The 22,840-nt window shown below is 46.7% G+C and overlaps 1 protein-coding gene across 2 annotated transcripts in view; it reads right to left on the reverse strand.

Annotated features, from left to right (window-relative positions):
* The window catches only part of LOC147634786 (2-oxoglutarate (2OG) and Fe(II)-dependent oxygenase superfamily protein), a 99,928-nt gene extending 79,065 nt beyond the window's left edge, over positions 1–20,863 (reverse strand). For both annotated transcript variants that reach the window (XM_086803968.1, XM_086803969.1), the window contains exons 1-4: positions 20,710–20,863; positions 20,476–20,602; positions 3,363–3,438; positions 3,199–3,271 (exon numbers count right to left, since the gene is read on the reverse strand). In XM_086803968.1, the coding sequence (XP_086660094.1) occupies positions 3,199–3,271; positions 3,363–3,438; positions 20,476–20,602; positions 20,710–20,793 (360 nt within the window). In that variant the 5' untranslated portion in view covers positions 20,794–20,863. The remainder of the gene's footprint in view (positions 1–3,198; positions 3,272–3,362; positions 3,439–20,475; positions 20,603–20,709) is intronic.
* Between the last annotated feature and the right edge of the window lie 1,977 nt (positions 20,864–22,840).

Raw genomic sequence — 22,840 nt, forward strand, 5'->3', positions numbered from 1 at the left:
CATTGCAGGAGGCCATTGAGGGTACCCCCACCCCTCCAACAGAGTCCATCCGCTCCCACATCGTTCATACCCTCCGTGGTCAGTGGAGGGAAGCTTCACGGCAGGTCAGATCGCCTACGAAGACAGCGATAGGTCTTCCTACGCACGTGGCGCAAAGGTCCCTGTCAACCGATCAAACCGGCAACATTACTTTGGCATTACAAGTCGCCGATAAGGCTCTCTCCACACCCGCCCTCCCCCCGCCCCCCCCTTGTATGAGGTAGTTTACCTCTGACAACAACCAGGCATGGAGGGAACCACCCCTCCCACTTTTTTCCTCTTATGAGGGTTATGAGCATGTACATTTAGCCCTCAGGCAAGATCTCCTTCCCAGAAAAAAAATACATGGAAACCCTTGAGAGTAGGTCCCATAGTCACAGGGGACAGGAGGATGGGAGGTGGGGACGCCATGTCGGGACGTGGTAGGAACGGGGAGAGTCGGTCGTCTCCCCTAGAGGCCTCCCTCACAAGGGACAGGGGGACGGGGATGGATCTAGGCAGGGACGGTGTGGGGGATGGATCCTGTGGGGACGGTCAACTATCCGTTGCGCAGTCTAACGATCACTTTTATAATCGTTTTGGGGGCCTTTGGGCCATAGTTCAAGGCCTTTGACCCATGGTCACGAGGGCCATAGTGGCCCTCTCGGCCCTCCTTTTGGGCCTCTAGTCTCTCCCTGTAGCCTCTCCCTCTTGCCTTCAAGACTCTTGCCTCTCCCTCTTGCCTACTATATAAGAACAAGCACACACACACACACACCCCTTCAAGCCTTCAAGCCTCTAGAGTCAAGGAAGTTCAAGTCTCATTGCTCATTGCTCAAGCTTCAAGCCACACACACACAAGCACTCTCTCCCTCAAGTCTCTTCCAACTTCCAAGCCTCTCACACAACCACTCTCTACCTCAAGACTCTACCAACTTCCAAGCCTCTCACACAAGCACTCTCTCCCTCAAGCCTCTTCCAACTTCCAAGCCTCAAGGAGTTAAGCCTCACACTCTCTCTCCCTCTCTCAAGCTATCAACTTTCAAGTAACAAGCCATCTTCAACCATGGCATCCTCCTCACATTTCGGGGATTCCCGTAGAAGGACGACGGGATGGACATGGTGGGAGGAGGTTAACTACACCCCATCCGCTCATGGAGGCGGTTCTCGGCCATGGGCATGCAAGCTTTGCCCGTACCGGCAAACGGGTGGCGCCAACAAAGTGCGAGCCCACCTCTTACATGAGAGTGGGCATGAGGTGCAGTTTTGCACAAATGTCACGCTCGAAAAGAGACGGGAACTTCTCGACAAACTTGCAGTCTACGAGGCGGTCGAAGCAGCAAGGACACCACGAGTAGCCATGGATCCCACGACGATGGAGAGAGGAACTCAAGCCTCTACGATGGAGTCATGTGGTGGATCAGGCCAATCGGCATCATGCACGCCATCACCTTCACCATCGAGTCGGAATGTTGCTCCATCCATCACGCCGGCACCCTCCATCTCCACGGCCTCTCAACCCTTGCGCGGCCCACGGCGACAATCTACACTTGGGGAGAATTGTAACCCCAAGTTTCAGGAGAAGGTGGATATGGCGGTGGCGGTGGCGGTGGCTCGCTTCTTCTTCGATGACCACATTGCCTTTCAAGCAGCTAGGTAAGTGCAATCACCGATTCATCATTGATGTTTTCATCGTACTACTCCCCTTCTCATTAGTAAATTGCTTTCTTAAATAGATCGGATTACTTCAAGGCCATGGTTAGGAAGATTGGGGAGTATGGCTCAACCTATACGTCCCCCTCATCGAGAGCTTGCACACTACATTGCTCGAGAAGGAGAAGCGCATTGTAGAGCAAGCGGCCGGCAACACAAAGTGGCAATGGGAGAGGAACAGGGTCTCCCTCATTGTGGATGGATGGAGCGACACCCACAAGAGGAGTATTCATGGCGTGGTTGCATATTCATGCTTGTGCCTGATTCATCAGTTAGGCGCAATATTAGGGACCAGCTTTCCATGTACAAGTCATTTCATGGCTCCTATGGTTGTCATGATAACCGCTCCAAAGTTGGTGCCACTCTATGGTGGGAGAACTTTGGTTCAGATGGACCAGAGCTACAATAGCTGACCATTCGCATACTTAGCCAGGCCGTCAGCTCCTCTTGCTTGGAGCAACTTTGGAGCACCTACACCCACATTGCCTCTAGGAAGAGGAATTGACTCGGAGTAGAGCATGCCAATGACCTTGTCTTCGTCAGCGCGAACTTGCGAATGCTTTGCAAGAGCGTGACCAAGAAGGCAGATCCCTTCACTGAGTGGGAGATGAGTCAACAAGAAGAGCAACAAGAGGATGAGGTGCAGCAGTAGCATGCCAATGAGGATGAGAGTGAGGATGAGCTTGATGTTCCTTTAGCACAAAATACCCATGACCATGAGGCGAGCACTTCACGTGGATGATCATTCATGGATCATGATTCATGGGCCTTACTACTTAGCTCTAGGCTTTAGCACTTTTGAGTCTTTCCATGCTTTAGCCTTTTTTGTCCTTCCATTTATTGTGCCTCCTTAAGGCTTAGTCCTGACTCTTGAGTCATTTTGTATCTACTTAATACAATCAACCGTCAATGCCTTCACTCTTTGATCGGCGTATTTTGTTAATATGACTCAAAAGCTAACTATTTTAGTGTAAATTTTTGCTCATTTTGATGTACTTCCAAAGTAGAATAAGTGTACAGTAGAAAAACTTTTAAAAAAAGTATTTTTTAAGTGTCGTTTCCTCCCCCGTCCTCATTCCCTACTTATGGCCGTCCCCCGTTACCGTCCCACGTCCATTGTGACTATGGTGGATCCGTGAGAAGCTCAACATGAGTATGCTTGACATAAATCAAGCACTTCAATAGATAAGCCCACCAAGAATCTAATAAGTCTCGCAACAAGCAAGGAATTCATACATAGAATTGTAAGTTTATGCCCTTAGACCCGAAAGCTATGCTTTATCGTGATCCCTTGTGTTCAAGTTGGTGGTAAGCAGAGTTAATGGAAGTCTATAGCAATCATGAGACCAAACTTTCAGCATCACACAAACTACCAAAGGCCAGATACACATGGCAAATACATGAAAAAAGCGTGTTCAACTTTGATCAAAAAACATATGCTCTGTACCAGGCAGGCTCTCAATGTACCGTGAAATGTCTCTGCTTCAAGTACGGCCTATCATTGTCACTGTGCCATCCAATCTTGGCCCCTTTCGTCCAGCTGCATGGAGGAAAAAAAGACCTGATCTAAGGTTGAAACATAATCAAAAAGCCATGAGTTCAAGCGTACGAATTTCATGTAGCTAACTAACCTTATCAAGCCTGTGAATTCCACAAAAAGCTCGTACTCACACCCGTAATATTCCTCAACCAATTCCTTTACTTTCTCTGCATAGAGAAAATGAATTCTCCAAAATATTCAGATCACAAATCCATGGTAATAGGAATAAGCATGTGCTGGAAAAAAAATAGATTAAAAAATGCTTACACAACTTTAAGGTTTTCTTTCCCATACCTCATGCAAATTTGATCCCATGCTTTAATGAAAAAAAAATTTACAAATTGATATGCAATAGACAAGAAAAATCCAAGGTATACAAGAAAGCAATATGTATTACTGAAATCCACTTACAAAGGCATTGTTACATGCTACACAAAAGCATGCTACTTATGTGCTATAATCATAGTCACAAGAAACATTTCGAGGTTTTTTTCGTTTCAAGGTTTTTGGGGTTTTGTTTCGAAAGGTTTTGTCCCTCGGCTAAGAAACCACGAGGTTTCGAAAAATCAATAATTTCATAAAGTATAAATACCTAAAGAACTTATAGTAGCCATCTAAAAACATAGTGTAATGATGAAAAAAATGGTGTCTTCTTCTAGATCTCAGGGAACCATCCTTATTTTGGTGAGGCATTATGGTAATTTTGCCTGATTAGATGCCACAAATGGTTTAATCAAGGACTCTAAAGAATTTGAAGAAGAGAAGCTAGAAATTGGGAAAGATTTAAGACATTGAAGGATGGTGTATGAAGAAAAAGGGGAAAGAAGAGAGAAGAAGAAGAGAAAAGGAGAAGAGCAAGGAAGAAGAAGAGAAGAGAAGAAAAGAAAGGAAGATGAAGACGAGAGAAGAAGAGAATAAAGGAAGGAGGAGTAGAGGTGAAAGAAGTAGCAGAAGATGAAAAAGGAAGGAGGGAGGCAGGAGAAGAAGAGGGAAGGAAGGTGATGAGGAGGATATGGAAGAAAAACAAAAGTAAAAAAATCCCCAAAAAAACGGGGAGGGAAAAAAAAACTGAACCTGAAATTTGGGCGAAACTACCGTACTGGAGAGGTTTTGAGGTCTTTAAAAACCGATTCGAAGTTTCGAGGTTTCGAAAGCTAGAAACAAGTTCTTTTGTTACTATGGCTGCAATTAACACTAATTAACGCAAAAAAATGAACACACAGAGATGGTAGAGAGATTCACCTAATCTACTAAATGTATCGATTGCATATTTGCACTGATTATTCAGATTCAGACTCCTAAACGATGTGAATTATGCTACTAATGCGTGGTACTGACTGTACTTGCTGCTCCAAGCTGTACAGGGCTCAAACTTGCTGTGTACAGGCTGCCAACTCTTGATCTAGGCTTTACTCTGTTGCGCATGGACTTGACACTGCAGATCTATGACTAAATGCTGAGAGCTAACCCAAGCCCTCCTATTTATAGGATCATAACTGGTCCAGTCAGCCAGACTTTTGCAAGCCCAAAAAGCATGTCATAACAATCCCTTAACGTGTTCATACTAGACTAAAAAGGGCGCCCAACCGTTGCCCCTTAGCCAGGCTGGTTTACACATGCTTAGAACTGGTCCAAAACTGCGAGATTATGTCCACATGCCACCATATTAATCCCCATGTAGCTTGGAAAACAACAGAATATAATAATTCACCTTTGCTCCACTTCCACCTAGATCATCCACTCACTCAATTTGTGTCCTCACTCCAATATTTTTTCAGGTTTTGGAACGATTCTACATGATGGCAAAAGACAACATTTCAATCATTACAAAGTTTGCTCAAATCTAGTCCATGTAATACGTAGCTTCCAAAAATCTGACTAACAGAGGAAACCTCTGTCACCATTTTGGGCATTTCTCATTTGGTTGTGTGTGGACGCAATAGGGAAGGCACCAGAGCATGTGCCCAAAACCGTTTAATTGTTGTACAAGCTTTGGGTTCGGAGGATTATCCAACACAAGATTTCAAGCACCCTAAAATGTTGCAAAAGCGCCCATAAACAGGACTACAGGCAAAGGGTACACATGTTGAGCTTTTCCCGCGCTCAAAACAACCCCGTGCAGCCATGGTGTTCTTTGGGAAGAATCCACACGTGAACACAGGCTTAGAAAAAAAACAGGGTGTTCACATCATATTTAATGGAAGATGGACAATTTATTAGATGGGCACCCCAGTTTTTGAAGGTATTGTCACAACCGGGCACATGAATATAGAAACTATTTGCCAAGGCACAACATGCATTCAGCATCCATCATACTTGGCAAGGCTATATGCACTTACTTCTCTTTCTACAAGCCAAACAGGTTTACTGGAGTTGACTCTAAGAGGGTACTTCCAATACATCTGTCAGAAATATTGAGAACATATACATCCTATAAACACAAAAGACAACCTTGCACATGACACAGTACTAGGGGCTGAAGTTGGGCTAGCCACCCCGAGGTATCTTTATTACCAACAGAGTATTCTTTTGTACAAGGGTGCCCGGGAGTTCATACTCTACTAGCAACATCAGATTATCCAAATCTATGTAATACAGAATAGAAAAACAAACTCTTGGTCACCAACCCAGAGTCAACAACTGCTCTCTTAAATACCTCGTGGCACCTGTCAGGCCCACCTGAGTGCTAGTACGTGATCACACCCTCTAGCTTAATGCTATCCACACAGTTGTTCACACAACCAGCTAGGTTTCAAGCTTTCGGGCCACCGGTAGGTTCCACCAGATCCTACATATGACCACCATGCTTGCCCGGAACGATGCCCTCTCTATCTCCAAGACTAAAAACAGCCTGTACTTTGTCCAGACAGTCCCAAATCAGCAAGTAAACAAGTCAGCAAGCTGTGGGATTCTGTCTGTGTTAGTCAACCAGCCCTGAGATTCCGTGTGTGCAAGTAGACTGCCCTGTGGAGCCCTGTATGCAAGTTGACCAGCTATCTAGGGCTCTGTATGCAACCAGCAAATAGAGAGAAGAGGGAGAGCCGACCAAGCCTGTAGAGGCCAGCTACGCACTCAGCCAGCCCATATATGCCTGTAGTACACTCTAGTCTCCAGCTAGCCTCGTTTGCTTGTAGAACCAGTCGCCTTTCTCTCTGGCAGCCCTTTTTCAGCCCATGTGTGAAGTTGCCCTCCCTTCAAGTCATGTTCATGCCTATATTAGCTGGACCAACCCAAAGAGGAATTCCCAAGCCCATCTTAGCAACTCGTGGGCTTCTTCTCCACTAGTCCAAGTGCCAAGTTGCTAATAAATGGCCTCGGTACATTAAAATAGTCCACCCTGATATGAACTCAGTTATAATCTTATAAGTTTGTCCGCCCAAGTTTTAATGAGTTTGAACATGTAAACTTTTTAACCATTAACTTCAGCAAACAAAGCAATAAAGATAAGTGTGCACACTTACCACCTACAAAACACATAAAACTGAGCACGTAGTGAGTGACCTCGAGCTTCCCCCCTCTGCGTCCTCTACCGGTTTGCACCCCACCCCCCTCTGCGCTCTTGCGCCTCCTGCCCCTACTTCCGTTGCCCTCGCCCCCCTTCTCTTCTCTCCGCCCATTCCATGGCCTGTGCAAGTTCCCTCTCCCCCCGTCTGCCCCTCTGCCTTCCATCTGAGCCTATCCCCCCCCCCCTCTTTCGCCTCCTCTCTTCTCCTCCGCCTGCTTCTCCCCCCTCCTCCATTTGCATTTTCTCCCCCCCCCTTTCCGCCCCCGTCGCCTTTCTTTTTTTTCCTTTCTTTCTTTCTTTCTCTCTTTTCTTTCTTTCTTTCTCTCTTTTTCCATTTTTCTTTTTCCTTTTTTCTTTTTTTCTTTTTTCTTTTATTTTTCTTTTTTCTTTTTGTTTTTTTCCCCTTTTCCCTCCAAAATCAGCAAAACGCTGACTGAAATCAGAAATTCAAAATCCTCCTCAAGTACCAAACTGCCTCCAAAGCCACAATCCAAACAAAAAAACCCCTCTGCAAGTGATCTGTGTCCAGTGGAGAAGAAAATGCAGCCAAACAAGGACTACAAACCTGAAAATTCAAGCCAATCAGTGTCCACACCTCCTATGAGGAAAAAACGCTGAAGAGAAGGTACCTTCGACTCCAACAGATGAAGCCCAGATGAAGGTAGAGCTACCAACAAGATCAGTTTAGAAAAACGCAGCAACCATGGCTGCAAATCTGAAAACGCAGACGTATTCGGTGCAGTAGTAAGGGCAAACTCTGGAAACGTAGAAGAAATAGGTACACCCAAGCCTCAGATCAGCAAATCGGCATCAAAAAACCTGTAGGAGAAAAAAAGCAACATGTAGGTTGCTGTTGTCCTGCACAGAATAGGCGGCCAGCACTACAAGGGGGGTAGATGCTGCTGAACACTGAAGACTTGCTGCAAAACTCCTGTAGACAACACCTATAGAAAAACGCAGCACTCTAGGTGCTGCTGCCCTAAAAACAGAGTACAAAACAAGTGAATCTCAGGGATCAAAACCTGTAAAGGATGACCAATAGCTACAATGGAGAAGACGCCTGGAAGAGGCAGGCGACCAGCAGTAATTCTGAGAAAAAAAACGCAGATCTGTCCATGTGCAGAAAAACGCAGCCAGGAGGGAGAGGAGGGAGCATTCAACACTGTAGATCACCGGCTCTGATACTATGATAGAATGTGCAGCGGAAGAAGGGAAAGTGGAAACACGAGAGAGAGTGAGAGAGAGAGATGGAGAGGAAACACAGGTGAGAACCTTCTCTCAATATCATCATCCAAAGGAATACATGTCCCGAGTAAGGGGGGAGAAAACCTCGTATGTGAGGGACTGCAGCAAACAATGCTAAGCAAGCAGTGAAGAATGAGGGAGGCAAGCCAGCTATATATATGCCCACATGAAGGAAGCCGACTAGGAAAAAGATCCTCCACGACTAGGGAAAAAAGCCCAAGACTCCATAAAATGGGGAATAATATGAGAAAACATATGTGAGGGGTGACTAGCCCCTATAGCTAACATGGTCAGTCCTAGAGGCAAAAATAGGACACCAAACACGAAGCCAGCAACAAGGGGATGATGTCTAACAGAGGACACTTGGTATGAAGAAGGCTTTGGAGGCCATGAATGCAAAGCTACGAAGATCTGGAAGAGTCAAAAACCCTATGCACAGGTTGACTTATGATGGTTATGTGACACATCACTATGCTTATATGGCAAAAGTTGTGCAAGTTGTGAAGCCCACATGTTTTGATGAGGCTGTTGGAAATGTGTGTTGGGAGAAAGCTATGGATGAGGAGATGGATGCATTGTATGGAAATGAGACTTGGGATTTGGTGTCATTGCCTGAAGACAAGAAATCTATTGGCTATAAGTGGGTGTATAAGGTGAAACATAACAGTGATGGTAGCATAAGCAGGTACAAGACTAGATTGGTAGCCAAAGGATATGCGCAAACACATGGGATTGATTATGAAGAGACATTTGCCCCAGTTGCAAAGATGGCAACTGTGAGAGTTGTGATGCGGTGGCTACAGCTAAAGACTAGTTTTTTACATTAGATGGATGTAAAAAATGTGTTCTTGCATGGTGACTTGCAAGAAAAGGTGTATATGGATCAGCCACCAAGTTTTAAGGATACAGGTCACCCACAGTATGTGTGTAAGCTTCATAAGGCTTTGTATGGGAGCTGAAGCAAGCTCCACGAGCATGGCATGACAAGATTGCTGAGTATCTTGTCACTATTGGTTTTCATATGGCAGATGCAGATCACTCTTTGTATGTGCGCAAAAGTGATAAGGATATTGTGATCTCACCATATATGTAGATGATCTTATTGTTGGGGGTGACAACTTGGATAAGATTGAGCATGTGAAAAGTCTTCTCAAAAGGAAGTTTGAGATGAAGAATTTAGGAGATCTGCGCTACTTTCTGGAAATTGAGGTTATTCGCACACATGAGGGTATTTAGCTGTCACAGAGACAGTATGTATTTGGACATGTTGTCCAAATATGGGATGGTTGATTGTAAGCCAATCTCGGTGCCATTAGATCAAAATGGCAAGCTTAGTGCGGATGCAGGTTGTGTGTCAGAGGATCCCACTCTATGTACAGGAAGATTGTGGGGAGTTTGATCTATGCCACGATCAGCAGGCCAGATTTGAGTTACACTATTGACTTAGAGAGTCAGTTTATGCAGATTTGAGTTACACTATTGACTTAGAGAGTCAGTTTATGCAGATTTCGCGCAAACTACATCTTGACAGTGTGCGACGCACGCTTTGGTATTTGAGAGCCACTGTTGATTATGCATTGTTTTATGCAGCAGGTGTACCATTGGAGCTATATGGGTACACAGACGCAAATTGGGCAGGTAGCATCTCAGACAGGAGATCTACCAGAGGATTTATGTTTTCATTGGGGAGTGCTGTTGTGACATGGAGCAGTAAGAAGCAGCCCACAGTTGCCTTGTCGAGTACAGAGGCAGAGTACAGAGGAGCTGCGGTGGTAGCGTGTGAGGTAGCTTGGTTACGCAAACTACTTGCTGATTTGGGGTTGCATGCGGAGTGAAAGGTTGTTATATATTGTGACAATCTTAGCAGTATATAGTTGGCCAGGAACCCAGTTTTTCATGCACGAACAAAACACATTGAGCTTCATGAGCATCATCTCTCAGAGGGGTGTACCTACCGATGCGGGAAGATTTTACCAGACAGGAGTCATACTTTTCGGTCTCCATCTTTCGGCCCTTCAGGGACACAAAGAGGAGTTTGCATCTTTGTCAGTGAGCAGCTTCTGCCGACCATGACAGGCTCAAGAGTCATTGTCCCAAGGCGAGCACAGTGGGTCACATTTAGAGCCCTCTTTTGAAGCACAATTCGGGAGGCCCTTCCCCAAGCTGACTTTTGGTGCATGGGTGGCGACTTCAACATGATAGAGGCAGCAAAGGACAGACTGGGAGGAGGCACGGCCAGAGTCTCAAGAGCAGAGTACTCTGCTAGGAGGAGTTGATGCTGGTACTGAGGGGACAAGACCCTTGGCATCTACCATCTACCAGAGTTTGGGCGTATCCCTATGAGCCTCAGCTTCTCAAGATTGGATAGGAGGAGCACTAGCCCTAGCCTTTCTAGGCTTGACAGGTTCTATGTTGATGAGTGGGCTTGCAGCCGTGGGGGCATGATTGGTATCTTGGCAAGCACTTCCTTCTCTGATCATGCCCCGATTATCCCGTCCCTAGAGGACCCCTCTAGAGGACCCCTGGAGGCACGACAGGCATGTGAGCTCTAGGATTCCGGACAGCCTCATTCGGGATTTCGAGATCTCCAACAGGATAGAGCAGATTTGGGCAGGACTGGAATTTACCTCAGGCTCTGCTGCGTGCACACGAGATGTTGGCCTAGGGGAGATCAACGATTTCTTGCAGGAGGCAGTCAGTCCAAAGCAGATTGAAGGGATTTTGGGCATAGTCACATGGGACGCGAAATGGGGACGGGAAACAAGGACGGAAAAGACTCGGAATGGCCATTCCCTGTGACTATAGAGTGACATGGGACACGAATGGGTACGGGAAGATACTACCATCCCCAACATTCCCGAGTCTAAAAGTGCCCATTCCTTGTGACTATGATTTTGGGAGCAGGAGAGGAGTCTGAGGAGGGGCCTAGCCTCATTACAGCGGCTACAAGAGCGTTCCCCAGATAGCCCATGGATTGAGAGTCAGATGGCTGCTGCCCGCATAGAGATTAGATCCATTGAGGAGAGGAGGGTGGAGTACAAATACCATGCCCGAGCTTCATTCTGGACCCAGGCTGGGGACAAAGTCACAGGAGATTTCTTCGAGATAGCGGCCCCCACAGAAGGAGAGATGGTATTCGCAGGCTGTGTGGCCAGGATGGAGTTATTGTTTCTGACCCCTCCCATGTGAAAGCCATTGCCACTGATTTCTTCCGTTCTCTTCTCACAAGTGCCCCATTATCCCCACAGGTGATGGATGCACGCAAGAGGGTCTGGCGACACACGAGAGAGGTGGTTCCCCCCCTCTTTGGCCTTCTTACTAACACCATTCACAGCTGAGGAGTTGGCAGAGGCAATGACGGCATTACCTAGGGGCAAATGCCCAGGGGCAGGCAAGCTTCCAGTCTCTTTCTTTCTTTGACACTGGGATCTCATGGAAGGCGGCCTTCGTGCTGCCTTCAATGAGATTATGCTCACAGGTGCCATGCCAGAGAGGCTCTCAAGGGGCTTGATTCACTTGATTCCCAAGGAGGGTGGTGACAAATTGGAGATCCAACAGCGGAGACCCATCACTCTTCTAGGGACCGCCTATAAGATCTTGGCCAAGGCCATCAGCACAAGACTTCAGCCCTTTCTCCCAGACTTGATTCATGACACTCATACCGGCTTTGTTCAGGATCGGAGCATTCTCGACAAAAAATTTCACCTTCTGGGAGGCGACAGCTTTGGCCATGATGCGGCAGCAGGACCTCATAGTGCTACTCCTAGACTTTGAGAAAACTTATGATAGGGTGAATTGGAGCTTTCCAGAGGGCACGATGAGCCGGATGGGATTCCCCATGGAGTGGATTCGGGGAGTCTCAGGACTTTACTCAACATGACACAGCCAGAATCTCATTCAAGGAGCCCGTGGCGACAAATTTCCCCTCTCCCGCTCGGTTCGGCGCTCGGTTCGGCAGGGCTGTCCTTTGGCACCTTACCTCTTCCTTTGGCACCTTACCTCTTCCTATTCGTTGCCGAGGCTATGAGTAGTTTTCTCTCAGCCCAGGAGATCGGACTTCAGGGATTGCATCTTCCCCTCCGCACATAGGAGCTGCTGCTTGACTCAGAGTTTGCAGATGACACACCAGCCTTCCTTTCTGGAGATGTGGGGAATCTCCAAAGATTAGCGGAGGTGATCGAGATTTTCTGCCGTGCATCAAGAGCACAGATTAACTGGCACAAGTCGTGTGGCTTTTGGGTAGGCTCAGCACCCGCCCCGACTTGGCGCACAGTTGAGGCTTTTCAGTGGATCCCGAGGGGCACTCCAATTCGCTATCTTGGTTGCCAGGTTGGCATTGATATCTCTCCTGGGCAGTAGCTCGCCCCGCTCCTTCTGAGATTCGAAAGAAGCTTTTATATTGGAGTTCTACAAGGCTCTCCCTAGCCGGTAGAGTGGTGGTGTCGAACCAAGTACTTCTTGCCACCATGTGGTACATCACTTCGTGCCGGACCTTCTCTTGGGCCTGTATTGGCCAGGTACAACGATTGATTCGGATCTTCTTATGGGCCAGTAGTGGCAGGAGGCCAACGAGGGCCAAGGTGGCATGGAGAGTGATCATTCAGCCACGTCGTAGAGGGGGGCTAGGCCTCATTGACCCTGCTATTCAGAGCTGTGCCCAGTTGGGCAAGCTGATGGTTAGAGGACTCCTTCCTAGTGGTGAGCCCTGGAAAGATTTCCTATTGGCCCAAATTTCAGCCCGCACCCCGAGTCTTGGGGGCCCTTGGCCGCAAAGTAGCAGATGGATTTTCACAGAGATGTGGGCCCGTGACTTTAGTCCAGCTTTTGAGGATAGATTTGCAGCCAGCTTACTTCGAGCTTGGGATCATCTCAGGCTAGCCCTTAGACAGATGACTCCGGTAGACTCAGAGGAGCGGCTTCGGCAGCCTTTGGTGTAGAACCCCCTGATCCGTTTACCCAATGGCCACATGTTGGGGGCCCGACCGCATGTATCATGGGGCGCCTTGAGCACGGGACCAGCCAGGTCACTTGGAGATTGGATCACACACAGACAGTTACCGGAGGTGCAGGAGAAAGGCCTGACAGGGATCCAGGGTAGAGACAAGCTCAGCATTGATATCGACTCAGCTATCCCTCAGAAGTGGCCGACTCCTATCCCAGACCCTACCCCCCCAATGTGGCTAGGTGTGTTTACCAAGACATGATATTCTAGTGGCGGTCCACGGAGCACATGAGGACAGTGGTCTACTCACTTTTTCTATTGGATCACATGGCAGACTAGAGAGATCTGAGCTCCCCTTAGAGGACTCCAGTGGTTGCACCTTGCACAGGGTGAGGGTGATTGGTATTCGAGCACGGGAGTGGCACATTGACCCAACACCGGCCAAGGTGGCTAGGGAGAGATTCTGGCAACTATGGATATGAGAGTGCCGACCTCTCACGTGCCTTCAATGGGACCCAGGAGAGTGGACTTGGCATGACCCCGTGGATCGGGAGGATACTATGGATGCCCCCTTCTTTGCATATACAACGCGGCTAGGCCGCAGGATCCAAATGCCAGAGATAGATGGCACCCCGGCAACAGCAGCACATTTGCAGTCAGAGGGCCTCTCACAACGCTTCCTTTCAGATTTTTGGAAGAGGCTCTGGGACAACTTTCGGCCTAGAAACATCACCCTCTTTCTTTGGTTGATGGCACACAGAAGTTTGGCGGTTGGTACTTGGCTGGCGGTTGGAGGTCGGCTAGCAGCTTGCACACGGTGTGGCCACCCTCAAGACTCTCAGCGACATTGTCTTTGGGAATACCCGAAGGCTCAACAGATTTGGCAGCGGATTCTCTGCATCTTCACTATGGACAGGGCATCAACCCAGATCATTACATGGGACACTGTCGCTTGGGCTACAAAGGCTAGAGTGGTCAAGGCTTATGAGGAGGATGGGGGAGGACTAGCCCTTCACGTCTCTCCACCATCGTATTGCAACAGTACCAGTCACAGTCCACCTACTGTCACCAACGGGCACGTGTATACGGAACCAATTCACTACCAAAACAGCATACATACATCAACCATTCTTGTCATATACATGATTACCATCATTGTGAAACATTACATGAGCATACACATCCTGCAAACATAAACCAAATTGCACATGGCACAGCACTAGAGACTGAAGTTGGGCCAGGCCCCCCCCCCTCCCCCCCCCCTTGAGGTATCTTTATTACCAACAGAAGTATTTATATGTACAAGATGCGGATGCCCGGAGAGTACACACTCATCCAGCCGACACCAGATTTATCCAACTGTGAAAACATAAGTAAACACAATACCTTCAACTCCTCGGTCACCAACCACTCCTGTTGCAACACCCTCGGTCACCAACCAAGGTTGAGCGATCACCAACCGCTCCTGTAGTAATACCCTCAGTCATCCAACCAAGGTAGAGTGATCACCAACCACTCCTATACTTTGATAGAGCGGTCACCAACCCTCTAACAAAGTGCTGTCCTAAACCTGCAAAACAGTAACCAGCCATGGTTTTGGCTCACTGGCAACCCACAGGTTCCACCAGATCACATCCCCACGCCTGGTACTTGTCTAGGGACATGTTTGCTCAAGTTTCGTCGCGAAAAACCTCCTGCAAACCTGTAAAAACAGCCAATAATGGCCCTTACAACAGTCGGCCAGCTCCTGTTGAGGCTCTGTTTACTCCGTCCAAGCCCTGTCCTCAACAGAGTAGCACAAAAACAGTCCCAACAGCCATGCGCCAGCTTCTGGAAACAAATCTAACAGCCTGCAGCCCTGTAGATGCAGTCGGCCAGCACTATAGAGAGAGAAATAGCAGCCAAACAGCCTTGGGACTCTTGCTCTTGGCATGTACTCCACTTGTAGCTCATGCAAATGAGTAAACTTGCTGTTTTTCCTGTCCAAACAGCTCCTAACAGCCCACACTTTTCAAATGAGTGCTCTACAAGTCAGGGCTTGCTCACTTTGGCCCTCCCACACCCAGAATAGCAACTCGTGGAGCTATTTGGGAGTGCCCGGGTGCCCATCGCTTATAATTGGCCTTGGTTCATTAATAAATAGTCCAGCCTGATGTGAACTCACTTATAAAATTATAAGTGTGTCCACCCACACTTTAAGTGAATGTGAACCCTGCACCCAATAAACCTTAGTAACATGAATAAATGAATAAATTGGGTTAAGTGTGCACACTTACCACCTGCAAAACACATAAGGAAACCATTTGAGTCCCAAACAGGTGTGCACACGTGTATCCACGGGTTGTCCAGGCGTCCCGGGTGCCCGTGGACATTCACAGGCAAAATACCAAGCAATGTCCAAGCATCAAAAACAAGTCATCCATGCATGTGCAACTCACATACATATGCTGGTGCACAAACATAGTGGATGAAATCTCCCAACTTACATCTTGTACATCCAACTAGCCCGTTCACAAGCGTCGTCCACACAGGCCCAAAAAGTACTCACCAAGGTAACCACCCTTCCATGAGTCCAAAGTCACTCACCAGGATTACCACCCTTCCATGAGTTCATAAATCATGCCAGGAACTCACACCAGGATACCAATCCTTCCACGGAGCCCTTCCACATGTATTCAATCATGACATCATTCCAGACATATGCCAGAGAAGTGGTGACATTCTCCCCGGCTTCTAATCAGTTGCCCGCAGCTGAAAAGCTTCCAAGTAGGCCGCAAGAAGATCTGGATGATCTTTAAAATATGCCACGTCCATCCACTTCGCATCAAGTGCTGGATAGTTCCTGAACTTCACAAGGTACTTACGGACAAGCCTGCCTCTAGCAGCTTTCCGTTCCTTGGGAAAAACAATCTGCTCAAGCTGCAATACCTCTTCCAGCTCATCAACCTCGGGTTGATCTTTCATAATTTCTTTGAGATTTCAGGCCCACACTAGCGGAGGCATGGTATCCGCAGGTTGCGAGGCCAGGATGGATCCATTGTTGTGGATCCCCCAGGTGTGAGCCATTCATAGTTACCGCGGAACGGTGTTCTGCCTTCCTGGAACGCCAGAACGCCGGTCTGGAGCTCAACGCGTGCCCGAAACGCAGAAACGGCAGGCGGAACGTGACTTGCCGGGGAACGTGGCGGAACAGTGAGCGGAACGCCGCAACGTAGGGCGGAACGCCCGTTCCGGGCGTTCCGGCATGTGCGCATATACGCGACGGCGGCGGGTTTTATCCTGTGTTCGGGTTTATTTCGCTGCGGCTGAGCCTCCTGCTTGAGTGCTCTCCCTACCACTCCACCCTTCCTCTTGGCTGCCCCACACTCTTCCTACCTCGTTGAGGCTTGAGCCTTGGCTGCCCCACACTCTCCCTACCTCCTCTTGGCCCCTCCTCTTGGGCCTTGGCAAGTTGGCCCCTTCTTTTGCTCGGGTGGCACTCCAGTCTTGAGCAGGTAAAATTTAAAATTTGACGCAATGAACATTGGATTTTGGAGATTCTAGTTTGCTGCGTTTTTTTCCACTTTGTGGACACTTTACTTATGTCTCATGCAAGGGCATTTTGCATGTTTTTTAAATTTTCAGCCATTTATCAATTTCAATGGCACCTCCTCGTGGCATAGATGCAAAAAATAGATCCCCTTGGTGGAATGAGGTGGATCTTGTGTCCAAATATGATAGTGCAAGAGGAGGAAGGTCACGCAAGTGGAAGTGCCACTTTTGTGGATCCATTAAGACTGGAGGCACGGATCGTGTGCGAGCCCATTTGTTGGGGGTTAGAGGCAAAGGCATTTCTGTTTGCCCTCCAGTGTCAGGAGCAGATATCATACGATTGCAAGCACTTGCAGATAGACTTGATGCAGCAGGGAGTCGGCCCTCTGTTCTTGATCCTCGAGGTACATCATCATCAGCTACACCTGCGGGCGCGGCATCTTCAGCGAGTGCATCTACCCCATTATTTGGGGCTGCTCCACAGCCATCCGCAAATGGAACAAATGCTTTCCAGACCCAGGCTTCACGAGGTCCAGTCTTGTCGCATCATGGCACCCTGGGAGGAGAGCACAAGTAGATGCAGCAGTGGCACGGTTTTTTTATGCTGCAGATGTTCCTTTGGTAAAGGCCCGCAACCCATACTTTGCAGATATGGTGAAGGAGATTGCTTCTTTCGGACCTGGCTATGCTCCACCCTCATCCGAGGCATTGCGCACTACACTTCTAGCCACAGAGAGGACGGCCATAGAGGATGCCTTGGGACCCATTCAGGATGTATGGCGTAGATGTGGCGTCACTATCATGGGTGATGGTTGGAGTGACACTAGGAGCTGCTCCATTCAGGGTATCCTTGCGTACTCCAGAGGATGTAGCTTTTTTATTAAAGCTATTCACAATTCAGAGGCGGGCAAAACTGCAGAGAGATTGGCAAATATTTGGAGTGAAGCCATTGATAACGTGGGTCCCAATAATGTCATACAGTTTGTTTCTGATGGAGAGAACTCAAACAGGGCAGCAGGGAGGATCATTGAGGATAGGTACCCACATATTTTCTTCACTCCTTGCATGTCACATGGGCTCAACAATCTCCTCAAAGATATTGGTAAGATGCAGTGGGTGGAGCCTTTTATTGAAATGGGGAATCACATTGTTTCATTTATCACTCGCCACCACTACATTTTGGCTGTATTTCGACAGAGATCCCCAAAGGATCTCTTAAAGTATTCAGATACACGCTTTGCATATAATTTCCTTATGCTAAAGCGTCTTTTTGAAGTGAAGAATCATTTGAGGCAGCTTGTAGTTTGTGAGGAGTGGGATGCATGGCGAGAGCGTACCTCAGTGGCAGGTATTCGATGCAGGTCCATAGTTCTTGATGACACTTTTTGGGACACTGTTGAGGTATTGTTGCAGGTTGTGCGGCCAATCATTCTTATGTTGAGACTTCTTGATGGAGATGAGCCTTGCATTGGCAAGGTGTACGAGGGGATGGACAGGATGATTGAGAGAATCCTATCTCTACAGACTTTGGATGGGGGTAGGAGACAGGAGCTATCTCGTCTTGCGACACGCAGGTGGACAGAGTATCACTCTGCATTAGAGGCTGCTGCATTTGTGGTGGATCCAGAATTTCAAGGCAAAGGACAAGAGACAGATGCAGAGGTTGTGCAGGGTTGGGAGAATATCTTGAGGAAGCTTGTACCCAGTGCAAATGATAGGAGGAGGGTTCGTGAAGACCTTTCCTTCTATCGACAAAAGAGAGGCCTCTTCGCTTTGCAAGATGCACAAAATGATAGGTTCAAGATATCCAGTGCACGGTGGTGGGAGGATTATGGGGCAGATACACTATTGCTGCAAAGATTGGCCATTCGAGTGCTTAGCCAGGGTGCTAGCTCCTCGCCATGTGAGCGCTTATGGAGCAGTTTTGGGAACATTGCAAGCAAGAAGAGGAACAGGCTTGGTGTCCAGAAGGCAAATGACCTTGTATTTGTTAATGCGAACTTGCGTTTGCTTAACAAGTTCAGGGCTGAGTGTACTCCAGAGCCATTTATTGGATTTTGCCTTGATCTTGATGACAATGATGGTGAGGATCAGCCAGAGGGAGAGGATGATGTGGAGCAGCATGAGGATGAGCAGATTGAGGGACAGCCTGGCCAGGAGCATGAGATCCCACTTGCTGATGACTAGTCTTTGACTCACCAGTTACCTTGGCCCTTGAGGCTAGTTTTGTACTTGTCATGCGATGTACTTTCTTTTTCAGTTTCTATATATCCTCATGCGATGTACTTTCTTTTCAGTTTCTATTTGGAGTCTGAACTCTTTAAATTTTTAATGTTTAAGACTTTAAAGTTTAATCTTGGATATTTTAAATGTTTTGTCATTTTATATCATATGCTGACATGTCATATGACGTGGCGTTCCCCGACGTTCCCGATCCGCTCCCGTTCCCGTTCCCGCTCCTGTTCCAGCATCCGACGTTCCCAGAACGTTCCCGTTCCACAGTAACTATGGAGCCATTGCCACAGATTTCTTCCGTTCTCTTCTCACGGGTGCCCCCCTATCCTCTCATGTCTGATGGCACTCCCCAAGGGCAAATGCCTAAGTGAAGATGGCTTCCAGTTTCCTTATTTCTTCGGCGATCTCATGGAAGGCGGCTTCAAAGCTTCCTTCAATGAGATTATGACCAAGGGCTCCATGCCGGAGAGGCTGTTAAAGGGATTGATTCATTTGATTCCCGGTGACAGATTGGAGATTCAGCAATGGAGGCCCATCACCCTCCTAGGGACCGCCTAGGAAATCTTAGCCAAAGCCATCAACCAACCGACTGCAACCTTTCCTCCACGATTTGATTCATGGCACATAGACGGGTTTCATCCAGGATCAGAGCATTCTAGACAACCTCTCAACTTTTTGGGAGGCAACCGCTTCGGTCAGCTTGAGGTAGCAGGAGCTTGTAGTTCTCCCTCTGTATTTTGAGAAAGCCTATGCCAAGGTAGAATGGGGCTTTCTGGAGGGGACGATGTGCCGGATGGGATTTCCCGAGAAGTGGGTCCGAGGTGTTTCTGGTCTCTATTCAGCTTTGCATAGCCAAGTCCTCACTCAGGGAGCTAGAGGTGACAGTTTAGTTTTCTGCTTTCTCGCTCGTTACGGCACAAGGTGGCCATACATGCATTTAGAGGAGGGAGAGCATATCAGCTTCACATATCTGGGTATAGGGCTACTTCACTGCCCAAGCCAAGCTGCTTACTTGCTAAGCCAACTACCTACACCCACCTTTCCTCCATCACATGCGCACAGAGGAGGGAAAGCATATCAATTTCATATATCAATGTATAGGCGGGCTTCCCTCCACATGTCAATTGGCTACACCCACAATTCCTCCATTGCACAAGGATGAAACCTTTGCCAAGTCCTTGACCAAAAAGTGATATGTTTGTTCCCAAAGGTACACGTGCTTGTCCACATCCATATGCAGGTATAGGTGTTGTTCCAACCAAGGACAAGTTTAGGTATTCGCCAAGAAAGTCAAGATCAAGTCATGGAGTGTTACTGGGCAAAGGTCCAACGGGAAGCCGAGAAGCACGTAGAATTTCACAAAAAGGAAATTGAAGACATAGATAGACGAAGGAAACAACTCCAAGAAGAGCACCGAGTCAGATGTCTGAAAGTGATAAAAGAGTTACCAGCCATGATGGCCGCATTTATGAGATCAAGTAAAAATTTGGGCATTAATTTGCATGAACCATTTCATGACAAGTATCCTGAAGAATTCTGGCAGGCATTGGACCTTGGAGCTTTACATCTTTGCTAGTAGTAAAGCAACCCCTCTTATTCAATTTGGCAAAAGTCCAACCACCCATGAGAAAAGACACTACAGTGTAAAGCATGCATAAATTTCTCCGCTAAAATTAACAGGTTTTCCCTCGTAAAGTATGGTTTTGTCTTAATTAATCTACTATAATTTAAGAGAAATTGGCTTACCTCTGATGGGGATGAAGGGCATTATCAAAGGAGAGCAGTTGGTGGCAATCAGATGCAGGAGAGTGGTAGACAACACAAAAGAGCGATAGCCAGCCACGCCACAACTCTTGTGAATGAACTCCAACTCCTGCTCGCAGAAGAGCAAATTTAAAGGATAAAAATTTAAAAGACCCTTGCTGGATTTTCTTTTGGGCGCGGGGCGGGGGGATAACAGAAAAACCAAGAAATCCATACCTTGCAAAGGCTCGTGGGTAGGAAATTTTCGAGATGCAACCTCTTTCTTGTACCAAGCTTGGAGGACTCCATTGGAGAACCCATTTAAGTGGGAGTTTAAAAAGGGTTTATCTCACTACATTGATAATGTGCTTCCCCAGTTTATCCCATCACTACAGTCGTTGGGCGGTTGGCTAACCCATGGCACTGCTGGATGGGGTGGTTAGGCTGCACTGATGGATCCGTAAAATGAGACTCAATTTCTGTTGTAGTACGCTAGATGAAGTAAATCCCTGATAGTAATTGTTCTATGTAAAAAGGAATCAACGGCTATGCCTCTCGATGAGAAAAAAAGCCTTGATCTCTAAGATCCAAGTGCAAGTTTCTTTCTTGATCTGACCAAGTGACTTTAGGTTCGGTCGGATCAGTTTGGTCAGTAATTAGATCCCATCACTACAGTCGTTGGGCGGTTGGCTAACCCATGGCACTACTGGATGGAGTGGTTAGGCTGGACTGATGGATCCGTAAAATGAGATTCAATTTCTGTTGTAGTGACCAAATTCGCTTAAGGACCTTTGTAGAGGCATCCAAATGGGCGTGGGAATTTCAAAGTTAGCTAGTTTCTGGGGCGGGTGACACAAAGCAAGGCATGCGAATCTAGTTCAGAGGGCACGTTGAGGACTCCAATGCTAAAATTTGAAGCCTGCAGAGGGCATCAAAGCCCTTCAAACCTTCTAGAGAAGAAAGCCTCTTAGAAAATAGGGTTGTAAAAGAAGGCCATTGAAGGCCACTATTTTGAAACTTTCTCTAAATTCTATACATAATATATATTGAAGGTCAACCTAGTTTATGGACTTCAAATTGAAGATTAGGGTAAGCCTTCAAATTTTAGCCTTGACAGGGAGACTCCCTATTCAAGGGTATGAACAGAGGAGATCTTCTTAAAAGCTAGAGATTCCAACACCTTTTCAACATGATTTTATTGTGTAAAGGCCCTAATGTAGAACTACAATAAAAGCACTTACTGATTTTACTGTGTAAAGGCCCTAATATAGAACTACAATAAAAGCACTTACTACCATCTTAGTTTTTTGGGACTCTAGTCAAGAGATTTGGAGAGTTCTACTGCATTCTGACTTAAAATCATTCGAAGCTTCAAATGCCATGAGTATCCTTTGTACAAATGAATTTAAAATAGTTTAGCTTAATACCATGACTGAAACTTTGATCAACATTTGTGGGAACATGATGTGTCCTCTTCTTCGGGATGTATCAAACACCAGTTATCAATCTAGAGTTAATGCTAAAATCTAGATCCATGTTGATGTGATCATGTTGTGCACTCTTAACATGGAACCGTATTAGCTAGGGATTGGCAACCTAGGCAAGTGAAAAATCTATTCAAAGTTAGCAATCTAGGCTAGTGAAAAATCCATTCAAAGTCATTTCCCTTGTAAAAATTGCAATCATATATAAGCAATTTCTCCAACTATCAAAGGTTTAGAAAATTATATAAACCCTCTTGTAAAGAATTTCAAAAGATTGACATGAGCTTCTTTTATTTAAATAAAAATATGAGAATCCAATTCAAGCTTACCAAACAATGGACATATTGAGTAACCAAGTTTCTAAAATAGTACTTTACATTGAAATCAACAAGCCAACACTTACAAAAATCAAAGAGAAAGTTTTTGAAAAAGAGGAAATCTAGGGTAAGGGTAGAGAAACGAGAGTGAGGTGTGAGGAAATAGTAGACCCAAATTCCCATGGAAATCTCCTTACACTTGTTTCTACTTGGGAATGTGTCCATGAGACAAATCACAAAACAAACCAAACAAAAGTTTGCATGCCAAACCATGGGAAGATTTATGTGCCAGATCATGAGACAATCACCCTAACAAACCATGAGAAGAAGATTCATGTGTCAAACCATGCAAAGAATCAAATGCCAAAACATGGGTAGATTCTTGTTCTAAACCCACATGCCAAATCACAAGAGATCCATGTGTTGAACCACACTGTAATCCATGGGAATAGTTGCATGACAAATTATAACTTTAGGTGTTAGTAGCAGTGGGGAAGAGTGACAACAAGGTTTATAGAAGTAGGATGAGTAGACAATTCCTACAACAATAACAAAAAACCCAAAGAA

This window comes from Cibotium barometz, chromosome 10 (assembly GCF_041138505.1).
Source record: "Cibotium barometz isolate CiBa-2024 chromosome 10, ASM4113850v1, whole genome shotgun sequence".
Taxonomy (NCBI): domain Eukaryota; kingdom Viridiplantae; phylum Streptophyta; class Polypodiopsida; order Cyatheales; family Cibotiaceae; genus Cibotium; species Cibotium barometz.